This window comes from Populus alba, chromosome 1, assembly GCF_005239225.2.
Source record: "Populus alba chromosome 1, ASM523922v2, whole genome shotgun sequence".
NCBI classification, from domain to species: domain Eukaryota; kingdom Viridiplantae; phylum Streptophyta; class Magnoliopsida; order Malpighiales; family Salicaceae; genus Populus; species Populus alba.
This window is the reverse complement of record NC_133284.1, coordinates 2408385-2430344: the sequence shown is the minus strand read 5'-3', so window position 1 is coordinate 2430344 and position 21960 is coordinate 2408385. Positions and strand designations below refer to the sequence as shown.

Here is a 21960-nt window from a genome sequence, read left to right as displayed (position 1 = left end):
TGGTATTGACTATTTAGCAATCTAAGAAGGAATTTTGACACTCATCCAGGAAATAAAAGTGTTTTAATTGTTTGTTTTTGTATTTTAAAATTTTTTAAAAAAAATTTAAAATTTTTAAAATTTTTATTAATTTTAAATTAATATATTTTTATATTTTCAAATTATTTTAATGTATGCTAATATAAATTTAAAAAAATAATAAAAAAATTATTAAAATATATTTTAATATAAAAAATTATTTAAAAAATAACTATAACTACATTGGCAAATATACTCTTAATCTATTAGGAATTGATAGGGCTGGTTAGGGTTTTAGCTGAATTTATCGATATGGGTCCAAAGAACCATTCGATGATTGAAAGCCCACTGATATTAGGCATGCAGGGTCATTAGCTTTAGGTCTGGATTCTTCAGCCACTGGCCGAGGCTTGATGAGCATAAACAAGAAAAGGAGATCCAAACAGCAGTTTCTAAGATCAAGGAGAGATAGACAGAAACCGAGAGAGAATCAGAAGATGTCTTTGGTTGACTACGCTTCTTCCTCGGACGAGGATGCTACAGACAACATAGAAGAAGAAGAAGAAGAAGAAGAAGAAGAAGAAGAAGAAGAACCAAAACCTCAAAACGAACCACAAGTTACAAAGCCACAAAACAAACTGTAAGTCTTTAAATTTCAGACAAAAGAAGAGATTTTGAATCATGGGTTTTTCACTTCATGATTTAAAGTCTTACCTTTATTTTTGTTTCAGGTCATCTGGGTTGTCATTGTCGAGGCCACAAGTAGCAGGGCCAAGTCTTCTTCCTTCGATATCGAAGCTTCCAGATGCTTCAATGCTATTGAATACGCCAACAGTTGGGTTAGATGGAAGTGGAAGTGATCATGCGTTGCGAGTTTCAGCAGCAATGGCAGAGAACGCGTCGCGAAAGAGAGAATTAAATGCGGGGTCTTCGCGGAGTGGGAAAGTGGCAAGAGGGAATTTGGTTGCTAACAAGAATGTTCCAGATACTGGTGGGGGTTTGTTAGTTCCTCCTCAGCTTAAAGGAAGGTGAGATTTTTAGTTATTTTTATGGACTCTCTGGTATAAATCTTATATAAGATTTGCCCTTTTGCTGCTTTCCGTTAGTTAATAGTGGAACTTAAAATAGTTGGTTTTGCTTCGTGTTTTAATGATTGGGTTGTTGAATTAGAGTATGAATCATTGTTAGTTGGAGACATTTTAATGTTTTAAGGTTATTTATGGAGGTGGGATTAAGGTTGTTGGGTGAAATTTAAGCTGTGGAAAGATGTAGTGTGTGGAAGTTGAGCTAGAGTTATGAGTTTAACCAATGTGGTTGGTTGTTTTACTATATTTGCACTTGAGGTAGAACCTAATAGTTCTCTAGAACGCAGCGTTTGCAAGAGCAGCTGATTGATACAGTGTTCCCAACTCACTTGAGTATTTGGCTGTAAGATTAGGAAACAGCAGCCTCGTATATGACCTTCGATGTAGAGAGTAATGTGCCATTAATGTGTGCTACCATATTATGGAATTGCTCTGTCCTGGGATTGAAACTACCGGACTGATGGCTGTTTGACTTAATTTTATTTATTTATTATTTTTTTTTTATGGAGGTATGACATTTGAGCTTACTATTTAGTGCATAGACTGTTAGGATACTGGCATGCAAACCCGACAAGACAAAAAGCAAGGGATATGATAAAATGAGAAATGAGACACATAAGAATTTACGTGATTCACCCAATTAGACTAAGTCACGGGCAAGTATAGAAGGATTTTACTAAGTAATGTGGAGAATAACAACCTCTCTCAAGTATAGAGAACAACTAAGAATCTCTATTACTAAGGCCCGCTTGTTTGTAGGAAAATAGTTTTCTTTTGGAAAGTGGTTTTCATGAAAAGTGGTTTTCGGGAAAGTAAATTATTTTCTGATGTTTGGTAGTGTCATAGAAAGTAAGTTGAAAAATATTTTCCAGTGTTTGGTTATGTTATGAAAAATGAGCTGGAAAAATAACTTATTAGTGTTTTTTTTTTTCTTAAAATTTATTAAAATAATAAGGAACAAATCTTACAAATTAAAAAGTTGAATGATAATGGAATTGAAAAAAATCTAATTTCATAAATTATCTGAAATAAAATAAATAATAATCAAAATAATAGAGATCAAATCTAACAGATAAAAAAAATTAAAAAAAATGATGAAATTAAAATAATAATAATTAAAATTTCGTAAATTATTTTAAATAAAATAAGTAACAATAAAAATAATGAGGACCAAATTTTGATAGATAAAAAATTTTAATTTAAAAAATAATAAGAGAAAAGTAAATAACAATCATAAAAATAAGAATCAAAGTTAATATAAAAATCAAATTAAATCAAATTTTAATGGATGGATTTTTTTTTAAAAATTCAAACAAAATATATAGCAATCAAAAGTTTGAGGACTAAATTTGACATAATCAACAAATAATATGATATTTTTAAAATTTTTCACAACTTCTAGAAAGTGTTTTCCGCCCAAAATAAAAGGAAAACACTTTCCTGGAAATCAAGCCAAATTTTCCTTTGACAGGAAAGTGTTTTTCGTTGATCAACTTTTCTAATGACAAACAAACACAAGAAAATTTGAAAACTGGTTTCCCGGAAATACAAAGACACCCTAAGAGAAAAAACTCCACTCTCTCATAAATACCTCATAACTTTGTGGGATTGCTCTCTCTTCTTCTTCTCTCTATCTTGGTGTGCAAAATAAGCTTGGAGACATTGCCTATTTATAGGCAAGAGTGAGGGGACAAAGGCCATAAATCATGACACTAATGATTCCAACAACTCGTCTCCACCAATTATGCCAACAACTACACCAATTATGTGGATTTAATTAAGTGATTTTACATTCTCCCACTTGAAGACTTTGATGATTTAATCAAGTCTTCACACTTGATCATCTGTGATTCTTCTATCCTTTCTATACTTGCCGTCTTCATGCTGTTTACGTTTCTCCTAGGCCATAAGAGGATCTACACCATATATACTTACCAGTGTTGACTGATTTGGTTAAAGCATTTGCTGGGTTTTTTTTTTGTGTGAACCTTCTGAAAATCCACACTTCAAATTATTTGAAAAAGTAAGAGGAAGATTCGGCTTTCTCACAAGAATTATTTGAAGAAAATCTTGCGAAGCTTCAACATGCAAGATTGTAAGCCAATTTCCACCCCACTTTCTATTAATTTCAAATTATCATCAAGTATGTCCTTTAGCAATGAAACAGAGAGGATGGAGATGTCTCGAGTACCGTATGCATCAACAGTGAGAAGTTTAATGTTTGTCATGATATGTACAAGACCAGACATTACACAAGTAGTGGGAGCAGATAGTCGATACATGTCAAATCCTGGTAAAGAGCATTGGAATACTATCAAGAGGATCTTGAGATACATCAAGGGTACCTTAGATACCGTATTATGTTATGGAGGATCAGAATTTACCGTCAGATGTTATGTTGACTCAGGTTTTGCTGGTGACCTTGAGAAAAGAAAATCCACTATAGGTTATGTGTTCATAATTGCAGGAGGAGCTGTGAGCTGGGTCTCTAAACTTCAGATTGTTGAAGTGTTATCTACAATAGAAACTGATTATATGGCAGCTACACAAGCTTGTAAAGAAGCAATATGGATGAAGAAACTTGTGGAGGAGCTCGAGCACAAACAAGAGAAAATTCTTTTGTATTGTGATAGTCAGAGTGCCTTGCATATTGCAAGGAATCCAGCGTTTTATTCAAGAACAAAACATATAAATGTTTAGTATCACTTTGTTCTCGAAGTGGTGGAAGATGGAAGTGTGGATTTTCAGAAGGTTCACACAAAGAAAAACCCAGCAAATGCTTTAACCAAATCAGTCAACACTGATAAGTATATATAGTGCAGATCCTTTTATGGCCTAGCAGAAACGTAAGCAGCATGAAGATGACAAGTATAGAAAGGATAGAAGAATCACAAATAATCAAGTGTGAAGACTTGATTAAATCATCAAAGTCTTCAAGTGAGAGAATATAAAGTCACTTAATTAAATCCACATAATTGGTGGAGTTGTTGGCATAATTGGTGGAGACGAGTTGTTGGCATGATTGGTGCCATGATTTATGGCCTTTGTACCCTCACTCTTGCCTATAAATAGGCAATGTCTCCAAGCTTATTTTTGCACACCAAGATACAGAGAAGAAGAAGAGAGAGTAATCTCACAAAGTTGTGAGAGAATAAGTGGGGTGTTTTTTCCTAGTAATAGAGATATTCTTAGTTGTTGTCCTATATTTGAGAGAGGTTGTAATTCTCACATTACTTAGTAAAATCCTTCTATACTTGCTCGTGGATGTAGCGTAATTGGATGAACTACGTAAATTCTTGTGTGTTTCATTTTTTATTTTATTCTTTTATCTTGTTGGGTTTGCATGCCAGTATCCTAACATAGATGAATATGATTCTGTGTGATTTTTCCTTCTTGTCCTTGAAAAGGACTGGGAATTCAGATGTTAGCATTTTGTATACATTCCTTTGCAATTTGGTTTTGTATAGTAATGTGACCATGTCTCATGCATGCACGTGCACACAAAAAGCTGCATTATACATATCCTTCGCAATTTGGTTTTGTATAGTAACGTGACCGTGTCTCATGCATGTATGTGCACGCAAAAAGCTGCATCTAGAGGTGTAGATATACTTGATTCATCAATTTCCTTCAGAAAAATTTAGGCTATTAATTTTCCTTGTAAACCTGATTTTGAGGCTTCTTAAGCTTTATCTTGTCTTTTTGCTACTGATAGGGCTTGCTCGGTGCCTTGTTATTCATTGACAATATTCTTTACTTTATAGACACCAATTTTGATCATATCATAAGCGAAAGAAAAGGAAAATAAAAATGCTGTTGATGATTTGAATTATGTTTTTTCCAGGAGTAATGTTGTGACAGAAGATATTGGGAAGCTGTTTGTAAGAAGACATGCAGAACCCTCTTCTCACTAAAATGCTTCCAGATCAGTGATGGTATCATTACATGTGACATTTCTGTAACTGTGTATAATGGCACAGACATCTTTGTTAGTATCCTGAGATCTTGACCTGTATAAATGCAAAACATTTTGTAGCACATGCTTGCAATTCATGACTTTCCTAACCTTGTTCATTGACAATCTGATAGCTATGATTGGGATTTTTGTAGAATGGACGTCATTTGGCCTCTAGATATTCCATTGAAAGTTAAATGAATTTCATTTTCATTTTTGTTTATTTTGCCTGTTGCACACCGCATGCATAGTTGTGTGAACAAGGGAATTTGTTGTAGGCATTGTGAGCTTATTGTTCTATCATAGTGTGTTCAGAGTGGATTTATTGCTTGCATTCTGCATCTTATGATAATGAACTTCTGCTGTTATGTTTTCCTGGACCCTTTTTAAAAGTAAGCAGATGATCACGTATTGGCATGTATTCTTAGATGTGATTTATGACATTTTAATTTCCAGCGCTTTTTTTTTTCTTTTTTGCTTTTTAGAATCACATTTGTGTGTACTGTTTGGACCATTGCTTTGGCTCACCAAGATACTACTAGATAATTTGCACTCTATATGCATATCTAGGCTATAACAAGATCTTTTACAACAGCTCCCGGAGGCTGGAGCTTGTGCCAGAGCTAATGATCACAATTGAGACTTTCGGATTTTTTTTCATGCTCATTCTAGGTAGGGATGGGTCTACTATTTGATTTGATTTTCATCTATATTATTATTATTATTATTATTATTAATTTTTTTTTTTGGGGGGGGTCATATTTTTAAAATCCTACAAAGAGTATGCTGAATTTCTCAAGCATTTTTTTTTTGTTTAAAATTCACTGCGTATCAGAGCCTCATGTCAGGAAGTTTCTCTTGAGGTTTAAACACAGTGATATATAAATTTGAGCTTCACTAAACTTTCAGATCATGAGATGATCATTGGAATGGCCTTTAGAAGGCAATCACTCAAGACATTTAAAAGTCCATGCTTGGAACATTTTTTAATGCTTGCCTCTTTAATTGGTTTGGTTATTGCTCTTTGTGTGAGTACGTCAATGGGTTTATATTTTCTTTCAATTATCAAACGTCAACTTTTAGTAATGCAAGGTTCTTTTTGGGTGACCTTCTGCAGAGTGTTTGTTTTTAGGGAATGGCTAGCCTCTGTACCAATGTTTTAGCCATTGATTGTGTTGGAAATTCACCTTCTTTGGTACTTACAGTCTTTTGGTTTGGTCTCATGGCTGAAACACAGGTGTTCATACTAGCCACTCCCTGGTTTTTGTTTCTTCTTTTTATCAATGGCTGCCATTATTAACTTACCTCGTCTCTTGGATGCCATCAAACTGCTTGCTATCCTAGGCTGTCCTATATTAGTTGAATTAATGATGTTATCTATTTCTCCATGTTTTTATTTCACAAAAAAATGTTTCCTTTTTTACATCTTTTACGGATCTTATTGTTGATCCCATGATAAACTTTAATGAAACTCGGTCGAAAGAGATTTGTCGATCTTGAGAGCAACTGAATCCTAGCATGTTAAATTTTCAACAAACATTAATCGCTTAACTACTTGTTTCCAAGGAGGGTAATGTTCAGTGATGCAGATGCCATTAGGTTATAGAATATGCATGGATTTTGTGGATATTGATTAGACTTTGACCTGGATAATAAAAACAGCATCCTACATCTGAATATGTATCAATTAAGTATAGTAACAACAATATGTAGTGGTGTCATTTTGAGAAGTGACTTGTGATATATGAATTTGAGTTTCATTATATATACTTTATGATTATGAGATTATCATCATTGAAAGCCATAGTTGTTAATATTATCGAAGCTATAAATATGTTTTTTAAAATATTTTTTATTTGTAAATACATTAAAATAGTATATTTTTATGTTTTTTTTTTAAATTTATTTTATCATTAATATCTTAATTGAATTTAAAAATAAAAAAATAATGTTTTTAAAAAACATAGCTACACTACAGTAACAAACAAAGTCTTCTTAAAAATAAAAACATGCTCTTCTTAAAAACCGAAAGTGCTTTGTGAAACACTAGAGCTTACGGGGAGAAACATTGTTCATTCAAACATTGTTATTGCTGCTTCTTCTTTCTTCTTTCTTTTTCTTCTTTTTTTTTTTTTTTTTTTTTTTTTTTTTTAATCTTTAGGATTATTTTTATGTTTTGGTATTTCAATTTTTTTCTTCTTATTTGGTTCCTTAACATTGATTTTATTTGTGATTTTTTTGATAATTTATTTTTCATGGGGATCATGAGGTGTTGGAGAAATGTTATGTCGAGTTGATACTCAATTTTATAAAATAAAGTTTAATTTCATTGATTTAAAATAACTAAAGTTTATAGGATCAAATTTGAGGTTTAGAAAAATATTCAGTCTCCTTTTGTTTTGCTAATATTAGGAGACTAATTTGTACAGTAAAAAAGTATATGTTTTTTTTTCTCTCTAGTAACTCAACCTTTTTCTTTTAATTTGATCTATTTACATTGATTTTATTTGAGATTTGACATTTATAATTTGTTTCATTTGCCTGGATATGGGTTCTCGTAGGAAAAATTTTGGCATTTGATGATGCTCATTTTTCAAAATAAAATATAATTATATTGATGTAAAACAATTAAGTTTTAAGATTAATTTGATATCATCCGTAACTTAAAATTTAAATTAGATGAAACCAAATCAATTTTGATAACTGTGTGGTGGATAAATATAGTTTTCAAACCTTGTTCGGTTTAGGGTCGAACCCGAGCAAGATTTAAAAAAAGTAGAGAGACAAAACCCTAAGTGACCCGATAGGAAATCCTCTTAACAACCTATTATAATTTTATTTATATTTTAGTAATTAAAAAAATAAAAAATTAACCTGATCAAAACCCATAATTATCCATAGATAAAAATGTTCCTTATATCTATCTCCTCCAATGCAAGCGGATACAATTGTCATTCCCAATAGAACATGTAAGAATATCTATGAGCTCGGCAAGTTGATTTAAAATTTGGTTGATCTGAGGTAGAAACTAGACTAAATTGAAGAAAAAATAGGAAAAAAGAAACCTAGTGTGATCTAGTGGCTTGACCCGATTGTAATCCATTGACTTTTATTTTTTTATTTTTACTAAAATAATATCGTTTTGATTTTTTTTAAATTAACTTGGCGATCCGATGACCCGATTAAAAATCAAAATCTGGACCTTGTACCGAACTGGATCTAAAAACTATAGGTTATTATGAAATTTCAAATGTAACATTGCCTCAGGTGCAATTAATGTTGTTTCTTGAAACAAAACACGTTTTGATTCAACTCCTATCTTCAAATCATGTCGGCTAAAAGTTTGTGCTGGCGGATTTTGACCAATGGTTGTGGTGGATTCATTAGCTGGATCCAAAAGAGCGGTCTTCTTCTTCTTCTTCTTCTTCTTCTTCTTTAATCGTGGGGAACCCTTTCAAACACTGAAAATGCTATGATCCAAAGCAGACAAGCTTGAAATTGTTAATATCTTGTCTGAAAGAAAATCTAGTGGATGATGATGATTTCTTTCGATTATGCTTTCGAGAGCTTTAGTGATACTTTTGACGCTGTCAATTGCCACCCTTTTTGACGGCCTCCGGCATCCTAACCCAAGATTGTCTGGAGTCGTGCTTCTGCTCTTCATGCTACGAAATGGGCAAATCGTTCTAGGCAAAATGTCCCCTACACAAGATTCAATAAAATTAATTGCAAAATGTCCCTCTAATTTGTATATTTGATGAAAGAAAACCTTTTTTTAAAAAAAAATTAGTTGAATAACTCTTCTATTTTTAAATATGAACTCTTCATTCCATATTTTTTAAAAAAAGTGCAAAGAAAAAAGAGGAAAAACTAAAAAAAATATTACAAAAAATGAAAAAAAAAAAAAAAGAAGTGATAAATAGACCAAGTTTAAAATGATAAAAATACCAAGTATAAAGAGAAAAAATTGTAAGAAAAATTTGTTTTCTAAAAATATTAAAAATTACAATTTTGGCACTACTACAGTAATCTATAGTAATAAAAAAAATAGTAAAATTTACCATTATATCATTTGTATAAAAAAACACTATTTCCTCATAATTATTTTTATATATATATAATTTTACCACTGCTACACTATTGCTATAGTGAAAAAATTAACAAAATTTATAATTATGTTATTTATATATAAAAATATCATTTTCTTTTAGTATATGTATAATTATGCTTTTCAAATAATATAATTTGATAGTAAGAAATCAAGATCAAACAAAAATTTACCTAGGAAAAATTGAATTCTAAAATCCCTATATTATATTCTTGGACTTCCATTAGTATATACACATAAGACATGTTTTCTTAATTTTTAACCTCTTGTAAATGCAAGAAGAACATAATTTATGCATACATTCCATACCTCTAGTTTCCTCTCCATCCTCTTGACAAACTCCACAAACTTTTTAAACTCCATGGATCAGTACCAAGCTCTACAATCCTATAAAATCAAACGTGTAAATTAACTTCGATAAACGTTGTAAAAATCCTGTGCATTGATCGACATTCTTGTTTTACTCTCCTTTACTGATTCCAGTTTCTCTCTTTGTATAACCTTATTTTTCTCCATATTTGTCTCTGTCAACATAAACTTTATGATCACGTGATACACCTTTGATTATCCCCATGGAATTTATCTCAATATTGATATAAGAAATGTCATTAATTTCCATTTCGGGTTTTTTTTTTATATCAAATTTCAATTTCCTATATGTTGAATTCTTTCTTTGAATAAATAGAAACCAAGTCCATTTTGACAGTTATTGTTCTAAATTAACCTAGCTATAGGACTCGTATCGGCGAGGTTTCTTGGTAACCACCTTGTCTACAACTTCACCGACTCGACTCGAATCAATAGAAATATGATTTTTATTTTTTTTAATATTGTTTTGAGATTTTTATAAAAAGAAAAAGTTGTGTTCGACCGATCAATGATTTTGAGCCTTAGATTGGTCCTTGGTCGACCCTCGGGTAGGATACGGTAAGGAGGTAACTATGCTTATAAATATTTGAATACCAAATGTTCTCGCCTCACTTTTTCCTCCAGTCTTGCTGTTTCTCCTGATTCCCGCGCGCCATTATCGGCTACGTTTGAATCTTTCCTCGTCAAGAGTATTGCTAGCTCCATGTTATTGAAACCCTTTAATTTCCTGATACACCATTTTATTCTCTTTTGATCTTCGGATTTGACAAGCTTTCTATATGGAGAAATACTTGAAAGAAAACTTCGTAGTTGATGCAAAGAGACCCTCTGACGAGGCTTTAAGAAGATGGAGATCTGCTGTTTCCGTCGTCAGGAATCCTCGCCGGAGGTTCCGAATGGTTGCTGATCTTGCCAAAAGAGCTGAAGCCGAAAAGAAACGTCAAAATCTCCAGGTCAGACTTTACAATGCCTGGTGGCCATGTTTCTTGTGATCTAGGTTCACACTTTCTCCTTTTCTTTTGATTTTTTTCCAGAATGTTTTTGAACAAATAATTAATGTCACTATCAGAAATTAAGTTGTTGATAAGAATTATATATATAATATAAATGCATAAGTCCAGATGTTTTGGATAACCTACTTAAGATCGAATCCAAGGAGGCCTAGGAGATCGAATTGTTGCATAGAAACTGATATATACTAGAATACCTCTTATCGTTGAGACAAGACATGGCAAGATTTTACCATATGTTACTACAAATTGTAAATAAATTATGGGTCCAATGGGGTTAGTTGATCGGAAAGAAATCGAATCGTGCATGTTGATTTTACCAAAAATCTTCGAGCAATTAATCACTTTGTAAAAAAATCCTAAACAATCTTTCAAGAAATTTGTTTTGGCAGAAACCAAAATATTTTTGTGCTCAATTTTTACTGATTTCTACGAGGAAGCAATTTTCTCGTTATTAATTTTAACCAAACTCTCTTTCATGCTGCCCACATTCTTACACAGGTAGAGATGTTTTAATTGTTTTCTTAGCAAATAGAAATATTCAAATCAGAAAAAAAAGTGAGAATCCCTTTGTTTACACCTTTTGACTTCTGGAAAAGGTCATCTAAATCTTTATTTCGTGGGCCAAGACTCTTGATTTAGGTTGAGTGTCATATGTAAATTGGATGTTCATGAAGAAGAAAAGGTGAGCCACTGCTGATATTTCTTTCTTTTCCTCTGTTGGAAAGGTCTTACCAAAGGGGATACCCCTTCTCTCAAGTCTTTGTATCCTGTTTGTTTTTGAGAAATTTGTTGACTTATTCATGCATTCAAAGCTGGAGTTTTTCTTGAATGGCAGTTTGAATTCCTTTTCTAAACTGGTTGCTAGTTGTTGAAAATTAAGCATTTCGTTTATAGGTTAATCACACACCATAGTTTTGCATGATTTTGTTGAAAACTTTAGCCGCAAAAGTTATAACAATGCCAAACACATACTAAGGCTTGGGATTTCCACAAGTTTCAGGTTCAAATCCTTGGAGTGTAAGAACTACTGGGCCTCCGTTTGAACCAAAAATTGTGAACTAGCATTTTGATCAAATATGAGTTCAGCATTATTCAGACAAATCTTGCCTTGTGTTCAACTGGTCATGTAACAAAAAGTAATATGGATCTTAGGAAACTTCCCTGTAGCATCAGCATTCCTAAAGTTTCAAAGCTTTGAATGTCCGTTTCCTAAGCTAGTAACTTGTTTTAAATAGCCGATAAGGAGGGCTTTCTTTTCCAAGAGTCTGCTAGCTAAAAGGTTTAGAAATGTTGCTTTCCTCTGTCGTTATGGTGTTTTAAATAGCTGATAAAGCCATAAAGCAGGTAGGTATTCTTTTCAAAGACTCGAATGGTAACCAATGAAATTTACAGCTTTCTTAGCAACCCCCACGAACCATGCATCTCATTTGACTATTAACGTTGAAATAAGGAACAATGCCATGTTCTTTGATGGTGTCCCACGACGAGTACCCAATGGCTGGTCCCAGTTATTGAAATGACAAGTCGTCTTAGGGAGAAAGACTAGGCAATATATTATCCGGAAACCTACGTTAAGAATTATCAACTTGAGACCAGATAATGTGAATGATATAGTTCTGGAACTTTCAAACGTGTACAACACACAGGTATCTTAGTCAATATATATATACCTAGAGAATAATATGATCCAACTTTTTAGAATTTTCATCATCTCTTTTCTTCCCATTATTGATGTACTTTATGTACTTCAAACAATGAATAGTGGAGTCATTTCTTGTCTTTACTTAACACTATATATAACCCACGAATCCATGACTAGCTTCTATTTGATAGAGCTAAAACTTATCCTCGAAAGACTGCCAGACCAATCGCATAGCTTGCTTTGATTGTGCTGATGTTACAGTGAGGATGAAAGTACTTAATTTTCGAGTAGGACATAGGTTTTATTTTGATCCGATTTCAAGTATGTTTAATTCAGTAATTTAAATACAAGTTCATCACACATGTGTAAATATTATCAGTGCATCAGTGTATGATTCTAAACTGAAATTTTGGGTTATAAATATTCCAAACGAAGAACTACCAGCCAGAGTTTTTCGCTGAGACAAGGGTAGCTAATCCGTCTAAAACATACAGAAGCAGAACTAGATGATTTTGCTTCATAAATAATGACATCCATCCAGAAAAATACTGTTCGAGTGGTTAGTGAGACTGTGGCCTAGGATTTAATGGCCAATTATGTGGTCTATCTAATCAATCATAAAGTTTTTGGGTGCTAATGACTTTTTGAAAATTTTAGACACCCCCCCCCCTTTTTTTTTTGACAGTTCCTAGAATTAACATACTCTCATGTTTGGCCAGGAAAAGATACGGGTAGCTCTTTATGTGAAGAAGGCAGCATTGCACTTCATCGAGGGTACTATCGTTACTAGATTCATTAAAAAAAAAAATTTATTTCAATTCTGTCCTTTTCTGAATGATGAGGTTTTATTTGATACAGCTGCTAATCGAGTTGAGCACAAGCTCTCAGACAATGTCAGGCAAACTGGTTTCGGCATTGAGCCGGATGAACTCTCAGCCATCGTTCGGTCCCAAGATAACAAGGCTTTGGAATCTCATGGGGGGGTTGAAGGATTGGCCAGAGAAGTCTCTGTGTCTTTGAATGATGGGGTTGTCTCAAGTGACATATCTATTAGGCAAAATATATATGGCCCTAACAAATATGCTGAGAAACCTGCCAGATCCTTATGGATGTTTGTTTGGGATGCTTTGCATGATTTGACATTAATTATTCTCATGGCATGTGCTGTGGTCACTGTTGGTGTTGGTATTGCAACTGAAGGTTGGCCAAATGGAATGTATGATGGGGTGGGAATAGTACTTTGCATTTTGCTAGTAGTGATGGTCACTGCAATAAGTGATTACAGGCAGTCCTTGCAATTTAAGGTCTTGGATAAGGAGAAGAAAAATGTTACTGTTCAGGTTACCAGAGAAGGTAGAAGACAGAAGGTTTCTATCTTTGATTTGGTGGTAGGAGATGTTGTTCATCTATCAATCGGAGATGTGGTTCCTGCAGATGGCATTCTTATATCAGGCCACAGCTTATCAGTCGACGAATCCAGCTTGTCAGGTGAGAGTGAGCCGGTGAACATAAATGAAAAGAAGCCCTTTCTTCTATCAGGAACCAAAGTACAGGATGGGTCCGGTAAAATGCTGGTGACAGCGGTTGGTATGAGGACTGAATGGGGTAAGCTGATGGTTACTTTGAGCGAAGTCGGGGAAGATGAAACACCACTGCAAGTGAAGCTTAATGGGGTTGCAACTATTATCGGGAAAATTGGTTTGGCTTTTGCTGTCATGACATTTTTGGTTCTGATGTCACGGTTTCTAGTGGCCAAGGCACACAACCATGAGATCACAAAATGGTCTAGTAGGGATGCTCTGCAGGTTCTAAATTTCTTTGCCATTGCTGTCACCATAATTGTTGTCGCCGTTCCTGAAGGGCTTCCATTAGCAGTTACACTTAGTCTTGCATTTGCAATGAAGCAATTAATGAAAGATAGAGCACTAGTGAGGCATCTCTCTGCATGTGAAACAATGGGTTCTGCTTGTTGCATTTGCACAGATAAAACCGGAACATTGACTACAAATCATATGGTGGTGAACAAAATATGGATCTGTGAGAAAACAAAATCAATACAAACGAATGACAATAAAGATCTGTTGATGTCCTCTGTCTCTGAAGATGTGCATGGAATCCTTTTGCAATCTATATTTCAGAACACAGGATCAGAGGTGACCAAGGGAAAAGATGGAAAGACTAACATTTTGGGGACGCCGACAGAGACAGCAATAGTAGAGTTTGGATTGCTTTTGGGAGGTGATTTTAAAACACATCACATCGAATCTGAGATAGTGAAAGTCGAGCCCTTCAATTCAGAAAAGAAGAAGATGTCTGTGCTCGTTTCTCTTCCTGACAACAGTAGATTTCGAGCATTCTGCAAAGGTGCATCAGAAATAATTTTGAAAATGTGTGACAAGATTTTAACTGCTGATGGCAAATCTGTGCCACTATCTGAAAATCAAAGACAGAACATCACAGATGTCATAAATGGTTTTGCCTGTGAAGCCCTACGAACTCTATGCTTCGCTTTCAAGGATATAGAGAAGACTTCTGATGCAGATAGTATACCTGACAACAACTATACACTAATTGCTGTTGTTGGAATCAAGGATCCTGTACGCCCTGGGGTGAAGGAAGCTGTTAAGACTTGCTTAGCTGCTGGAATCACCGTGCGGATGGTCACTGGTGACAATATCAACACTGCAAAAGCCATAGCTAAGGAATGTGGCATCTTGACAGATACTGGCCTGGCAATTGAAGGGCCAGATTTCCGTACCAAGAGTCCTCAGGAGTTGGAGGAAATAATACCAAAACTTCAGGTCTGTAACTTCTTCGAAACTTGAATAACTTATTCTTAATCAAGTGGAAAAGTTCCTAAAATGTTTAAATGGCAATGCAGGTTATGGCGCGATCATCGCCTTTAGACAAGCATAAATTAGTTACTCAATTGAGGAATGTATTTAAGGAAGTTGTGGCAGTGACTGGAGATGGTACTAATGATGCTCCAGCCTTGGCAGAGGCAGATATTGGGCTTGCTATGGGTATAGCAGGAACAGAGGTTTGTTAATGTCCTGGTCCTCCTGGATAAACTTCCTCAATGTCTGTTTTAGGTAATTCCAGTAGGCAGTGGCTCAGCATTTTTCTCCTCTTTCCCGCAGGTAGCAAAAGAAAGTGCCGATGTTATTGTGATGGATGACAACTTTAAAACCATAGTGAATGTTGCAAGATGGGGTCGAGCAGTTTATATCAACATTCAGAAGTTTGTTCAGTTCCAGTTAACGGTCAACGTTGTTGCCCTGATGATCAATTTTATTTCTGCATGCATCTCTGGTTAGTTCCTTAGCATCCCTAACCCGCTAAGTTCTAAACGTTAAGCTTTTATTGATCTTTCTTTCAAGGCCTTAGGGACCAATGTTTGAAGCAATAGATGATTCATAAACTTGCAGTAAAAAGGGTGCAGCTTTGAGAATCTAGAGCAGTCAATTCATGGAAAATTTTGAAGGATAAGAATGTCCTAGATTCTCCTTTTTCAGGACCCTCTTTTCGCAGAACTTTAACTGGATAATATCCTGCTACTGACTTTCTTCTGGAGCTTGATAGGTGCACTTCAAAATACATGACTAAAATTGGTGAAATAATTTGCAGGCAATGCGCCATTGACCACTGTTCAGCTGCTTTGGGTGAACTTAATCATGGACACTCTTGGTGCTTTAGCATTGGCTACAGAACCACCTCATGATGGACTGATGAAAAGACCTCCAATCGGAAGGAATGTAAGCATAATCACCAAGACCATGTGGAGGAATATCATTGGACAAAGCATCTATCAAATAATTGTCCTTGTCATCCTCCAATTTGATGGGAAACATCTCCTCAAGCTTTCGGGTTCAGAGGCTACTAAAATCCTGAATACATTCATATTCAATACCTTTGTTCTCTGCCAGGTACCATACTTTGATCTTCAACTGCCTTAGCATCACAACATCTCATAGAAATTTCATTGCTAAATATCCAATAAATGTTTAGGTGTTCAACGAAATAAACAGCCGAGATATGGAGAAGATAAATGTCTTCAAAGGCATCTTTAGTAGCTGGATTTTCTTGGCTGTCATGTTCTCCACGGTGGTTTTCCAGATTGTGATAGTTGAATTCTTGGGCACATTTGCTAATACTGTTCCATTAAGCTGGGAATTATGGCTGGCCTGTATCTTAATTGGAGCTGCAAGTTTAGTCATTGCTGTCATCCTGAAGTGCATCCCTGTTGAAACTAAGAAAGATGACGACACTGCCAAGCATCACGATGGTTATGAGCCTCTTCCTAGCGGTCCGGATTTGGCGTAGAGTGTTTGACTTGTGAAGGGTCTAAAGCAAAATACCGGAGGCAACATGCATTGAAATCTGCAGCCAAAATCAAGCTGTATTTACTGTTGACGTGGCTTGCCCTTATTCGCAGGTGGAGCTGAAACAAATATTTCCTTCTATTATTTGAAAGTAAGGTCTTGTAAATGAGCGACAAGCACCAAACTAACATCTTCCCGATGACTCAATATTTGTTGCGTTGCAGTTTGCTTGGATTGTCTGCAGAATTTATGGGAGATAAGGCAATAAACTGTACTTTTGGAGTGGGAAACTTACGATTTGTTTGCAAATACTTGATATTCTTTATGGCAAGTTTCAATTCATGAAATTTGTTAGACATGATAAAATAATAAATCTGCAATGCTGAAACTGAAGGATTTGAACCTTTTTTTTTTAAGAATGCTAGAATCATTTTACTTTCTGAACTCCTTATGGTCAATTGAGAAATAAAGTATGGAGCAGACGGTAAACTGCAAATGGGGAAGGAAAATAACAATTTATTGACGTAGTATCATGTTACATAACTTGCATTTCAAACAAAACTTTATAGGCCTCTGCTGCCCTGCCCTCCTTACAAAGATGACTGATCAATATATTGTAAGTAACAACATCCTTAATTAAAATGCCTCTTCTTCATTTCATGAACCAAAGATTTTGCTTCCTCAATCTTCCCTCTCTTCACAAGATCGGTCATCAAAACACCAAAATTCACAACTGTAGGTTTACACCCTCTGTATTCCATATCAAACATCATCTTTTTAGCCTCATCATGCTCGCCTATCAAGCACAAGCCTTCCATTAACAAAGCATATGTTACCGCATTTGGACGTTTCCCTTTCTTAATCATATCCTCTAACACGCCCTTTGCCTTATCCAACTCCCCATTTCTACACAAATACCCAATAAGACTATTAAACGTCACAACACTGGGTTCCACTTTCGTCTCAAGCATTTCTTCAAACACCTTGCAAGCTTGCTCCCACTCATCCTTCTCAAACTACCCTCTGATCATTACATTAAAGGCGACCGAATTTAAACGAAACCCCAATTTACAAGCCTTATCAAGCAATTCAATGGCCACAAGAAACCGATCATTATCAACATGAACATTAAGTAGACTATTCAAAGACTGACGCGTACGGACACGGTTAAAGCAAGTCATTCTATGAAAAAGCTCAACAGCCTTATCAACCAGATGGGCTTTCCCATAATGTTGAAACAGAGCAATGATTCTTCACAATGAATAGTATTATCTTGCACATAACCAAGAACTTCCTCAACCGCTTCAAAATCCTGACAACGTGCAAGATTGTATATGAAAGCAGAGTATGAAGCGTGGGTAGTCAGGTTTAGTGTGTGTTAGAATCGTGGTTTCACTTACTTTTTTCAAAAGTATATTTTATTTAAAAAAATATATTAATAATAATTTTTTATTTTTAAAAAATTATTTTTTAGATTAATACATTAAAATAATTTAAAAACATCAAAAACATATTAATTTAAAATAAAAAAAAATTAATTTTTTTAAAAATATTTTTGAAATACAATACCAAATACGTTTTTAAACTCCATTAGAAGATACTTATTATATCTAATATACTCGGATATTTTTATAAAAAAAAAGAATTGGGTTTAAAATTTATAAAATAAAAGTTAAATTAAATATAAATATAAATATAGAATTAAATCCAATCCAATTATATTTATTATATTTATGAACACCATTCAATTGATGTGTTATTAAGTCAAATTAATCATTTTTTGTTAAAAAAATAGTGTTTTATTTTATTTGATGTTGATTTGATTAAATTTACTAAATATATTAAATTACTAAAAACCTGATTTCATCGATCAAAATTTGATGTTTTCAAGGGAAACTCAACCCAAGTTTAACTCAACCCAAGTTTAACTCTTTATCCTGAATTTTCCGAATCAAATTGTTACAACCAAATTAGGTTTAACAACAATAATTATTAGTTGGGATTGATTTCATTGTCTTTTATCAAACTTCTAGGCATTGGGTCATTTTTTTTTAATTATTTTCCTCTGTCTAGCAGGTGAATCTAATAAATATATATTAAAGAACCAGTTTGGCAGACAAATACCTAAATATTATCAATAAATAATTGAAGGGGTTAATGCGAAAACAAAAGGAGGACATGAATAGCACAATACAATTCTCCAGCAAAATCTCCAACCCTCACTTGATGGATGGAAAAGACAATATTTACGAGTATATGTTGCCAGACAAATAAATTAAACTTAAATTAATCAAATTTTAATATCAATATTTGTTACCATAGAAGTTGAAAACAAGAGATTTTTGTGTGATATTTTAAAAATAAATTAGTAGGAAAAGACAACCAAGCCTTTGGAGGCTTAGAAGTAAGTATAATTAAATGAGGGATATTGTGGTAATTGAATAATAATTATAAATATAAATGGAAAAAAAGAAAAGAGAAAGCTGTGTTCTTGAGAGTAAATCGTGAAAGAGAAGGGAAGAAAGAGAAAAGAGGGAAAAATAAGGGGAAAAAAAGAGATTTGGAGAAATAAATTTAAAGGTAAGATTTAGGTTTATAAATGTATAAATGTGTGTTCTTTTACCTTTAAATTTATATTTTGTTGAATGTTAGGGTTTTGAAGATTGTGTTTTTGGGTTTGATTGATAAATTAATTTGAATGTTATGGGTTAATTGTTATGAGTAATGGATAATTTAGTTGATTATGAAAAATTGTAGATAAAAGATGATGATTTTGAGTTATGATTTGTGTAAATAATAAACTTTGAGTTAGAAATTTGAAAAAAACATAAGGATTGTTTTGTTAAAATTAATACTTTTTTTTATGTCTAGTTAGGGCTCCACAATTATAAATTTGTATTAACTTTTATATTAAGACAATCAAATTATATTATGAAGTTATTTTTGTTATTAATGCTACATTGAACTCTAATTGAGTTGTTTAAATGATAAGTTTATATGTAAGTTTGGATTCGTATAGATTTGAAATCTTCGAAGGAAACCTTATCTATGTGCTAGGAATCGAGTTGTGATATTTTGGCATGAACTTAATAATTAGATGATGCATTGGACCCATTTTTCATAACTAGTTAGTGTAATAAATCAATGAAGATCAAGTCAATTTAGATTTTTAACCAAGTCATTTGTGTTTTTTTCATTTTCTATTTATTTTTTAACCTATATCGATCTAGACCTCAAATCATCCAAATTCCAGGTTAACTCATTACACCTGTCTAGATTTTAAAACTACTACAAATGAAATATCCGTCACTCAATATATATAAGTTGCATCTTGTAATCAACACTCCTTCTGCGAGCCAAACCAATGCAAAGAAGGCTTATGTGCCTATAATGGAACATATGGTCCAGGTCCCTATACAAGTGGGAATCTTGCTAATGAAACTTCAACTTTCTATTCTAACCATGGCAAACACACAGCTCGCAAGAGCATTAGTTTTGGATGCAGCACCGATACTAGAAACATGATCTATGCTTTCTTGCTTGACCAAAATCCGGTGAGTGGGGTTTTGGGGATGGGATGGGGTCCTCGATCTTTTCTAGCACAATTAGGCTCAATCAGTGATCATGGAAAGTTCTCATATTGCATCACAGCAAACAACACACACGATACCTATTTAAGGTTTGGCAAACATGTTGTGAAATCAAAAAATTTACGAACTACAAGAATAATGCAAGTCAAGCCCTGTGCAGCTTATCATGTGAATTTGCTAGGCATAAGTGTTAATGGGGTGAACCTCAACATCACCAAAACCGACCTTGCTGTGAGAAAAGAAAGTAGCAGAGGATGCATCATAGATGCTGGTACCCTGGCCACATTACTTGTCAAACCTATTTTTGATACACTACACACAGCTTTGGCAGATCATTTGTCGAGCAATCAAAACCTGAAGAGATGGTCATTCACAAGTTGCACAAGGATCTTTGCTATGAACAATTATCGGATTTTCCCGTTATGGTGCAATCTCAAAAATATAACCCTAGCTAGTCGTTTCTCTATTGTTATAGGAGAGTCAAATTGCGACCCAAAACAACAACATTAATGATTCGATCAGGAAAGCTTGCAGGTGTAAGAAATGAGTTCCAATACAAGAAACGAAAGTTTTCAGGGATTGTTCAAGAAGTCGAGTTTCCCGTAAAGTTTACAAACTTCAAGGCTTAGAATATTGTTGCATGCATGCAATATACGATGTTAAGTGTCCTGTACTCGAGCAATTCAGAACCAGTCATGGTGCGTTAAGTTGTGTCAAACGAGAGAAGACATTCACACTGCCTTCAATAACATCCGCCATGTCCTTACAAGAGTACTCTTAGAAGCAGACTAGCTAGAGATCAGTTCCAAAAGGAGTGTTCTAACTTTTGTCATGTTTTTGAGAGAGAAAGAAGTAGAATTCGAAGAGTACTCAGAATCCCTCTACACTGCTTTGAGGAACATTTATCCTATCCTTGCAGGGTTCCAGAAGCAGGCTAGCGTTTTAGCCAGTGAGGTTAAGAGCTTGATCCCGAAGCCAAAGGGAGCGATCCCACTATCATCATGTTTACAAGAGAGAAATGGGTCCGTCTCCAATTTTAATCTTTCCAATAAATGAAGTCTAAATCTCACTGGGCCGCCTGCATTTGGATTCAACATGGTTCTAGATAACAATTATAGGCCTGGGTACTCGCTTGGGCTGCCTTTTGTAGGAGGTCCAGTTCTGTATAATATTAGGTTTTTGTGCTTGGTTTTCTTAGGTTAACATGAAAAAATAAAGATATATTTGATTAAAGATATTGAGATAATATAAATATATTTTCAGGAGAATCTTGGAATTTGAAAATAAAGTACATGGAGATGAGTTCTCTTAGGTTTTTTCTGTCTCAAGTAGTAATCAAACAGTACCTAACATATATATACATTAATTAAGAAACTATTTCATGTTCGTTAACTTCAGAGCTCGTGGGATTAGTCGAGGTGCCCGCAAGCTTGCCCGGACACCCACGTTAAACTAAAAAAGAAACTATTTCATGTTCAATAAATATAAGATAACATAACCATATGGAGTATGCTTAATCTTTTTAATATAATTCAAACTCAATTATCAAATTTAATATGATACAATTAACAAGCATTAAAAAGCTCTGTAAAACCACAGCATCAAACACCCCCCTGAATCACATACAGTAACAAATACAAGAGAACAAAAAACAGCTTAGTGTGCTTCTACTTGATGACATTGTTCGTATAGTCTAATATTACGGCTGCTGCTGCCTGACTGGTAGATGGGATGGACTTGGGATTGCTTGGACTACTGATGAAGAGACAGCATCAATATATATATGATTAGGGTTCATATTATAAGTTATGCATGACAGGTACTCCTCAGCTACATATGATTACTTAATTCATATTAT

General features: G+C 34.1%; 2 protein-coding genes and 1 pseudogene across 3 annotated transcripts; 2 read left to right on the top strand and 1 right to left on the bottom strand.

The window, feature by feature from the left end:
- The first annotated feature begins 316 nt into the window (after nt 1-316).
- Nucleotides 317-5281, top strand: LOC118028798 (uncharacterized). The gene is made up of 3 exons (XM_035032500.2): nt 317-658; nt 750-1046; nt 4948-5281. Exons 1-3 carry the CDS (start codon nt 432-434, stop codon nt 5015-5017), a joined length of 594 nt encoding a protein of 197 aa, XP_034888391.1. The 5' UTR covers nt 317-431; the 3' UTR covers nt 5018-5281.
- A 4708-nt stretch (nt 5282-9989) lies between these two features.
- Nucleotides 9990-16900, top strand: LOC118028797 (calcium-transporting ATPase 4, plasma membrane-type). Of its 2 annotated transcripts, XR_004684094.2 has the most exons (8): nt 9990-10488; nt 12910-12964; nt 13049-14991; nt 15072-15230; nt 15331-15502; nt 15818-16116; nt 16199-16625; nt 16737-16900. XR_004684094.2 is itself a non-coding variant. In XM_035032499.2 (7 exons), the coding sequence occupies exons 1-7, from the start codon at nt 10315-10317 to the stop codon at nt 16511-16513; spliced, it is 3117 nt and encodes a 1038-aa protein (XP_034888390.1). In that variant the 5' UTR covers nt 9990-10314; the 3' UTR covers nt 16514-16900. The 2 variants fall into 2 exon arrangements, 1 of the variants encoding a protein (XP_034888390.1); XM_035032499.2 differs by having other exon boundaries at nt 16199-16900.
- A 110-nt stretch (nt 16901-17010) lies between these two features.
- LOC118028789 (uncharacterized) lies at nt 17011-20861 on the bottom strand (annotated as a pseudogene).
- Nucleotides 20862-21960: the final 1099 nt, after the last annotated feature.

What these genes read in the sequence shown, in the direction of transcription:
- LOC118028798 (XM_035032500.2), top strand. Translation starts at nt 432, where the DNA reads ATGAGCATAAACAAGAAAAGGAGATCCAAACAGCAGTTTCTAAGATCA. An exon ending in ACAAAGCCACAAAACAAACT is followed by an intron (nt 659 to 749) that starts GTAAGTCTTTAA and finishes TTTTTGTTTCAG; the next exon opens with GTCATCTGGGTTGTCATTGT. An exon ending in CCTCCTCAGCTTAAAGGAAG is followed by an intron (nt 1,047 to 4,947) that starts GTGAGATTTTTA and finishes TGTTTTTTCCAG; the next exon opens with GAGTAATGTTGTGACAGAAG.
- LOC118028797 (XM_035032499.2), top strand. Translation starts at nt 10,315, where the DNA reads ATGGAGAAATACTTGAAAGAAAACTTCGTAGTTGATGCAAAGAGACCC. An exon ending in AGCATTGCACTTCATCGAGG is followed by an intron (nt 12,965 to 13,048) that starts GTACTATCGTTA and finishes TATTTGATACAG; the next exon opens with CTGCTAATCGAGTTGAGCAC. An exon ending in ATACCTTTGTTCTCTGCCAG is followed by an intron (nt 16,117 to 16,198) that starts GTACCATACTTT and finishes ATAAATGTTTAG; the next exon opens with GTGTTCAACGAAATAAACAG.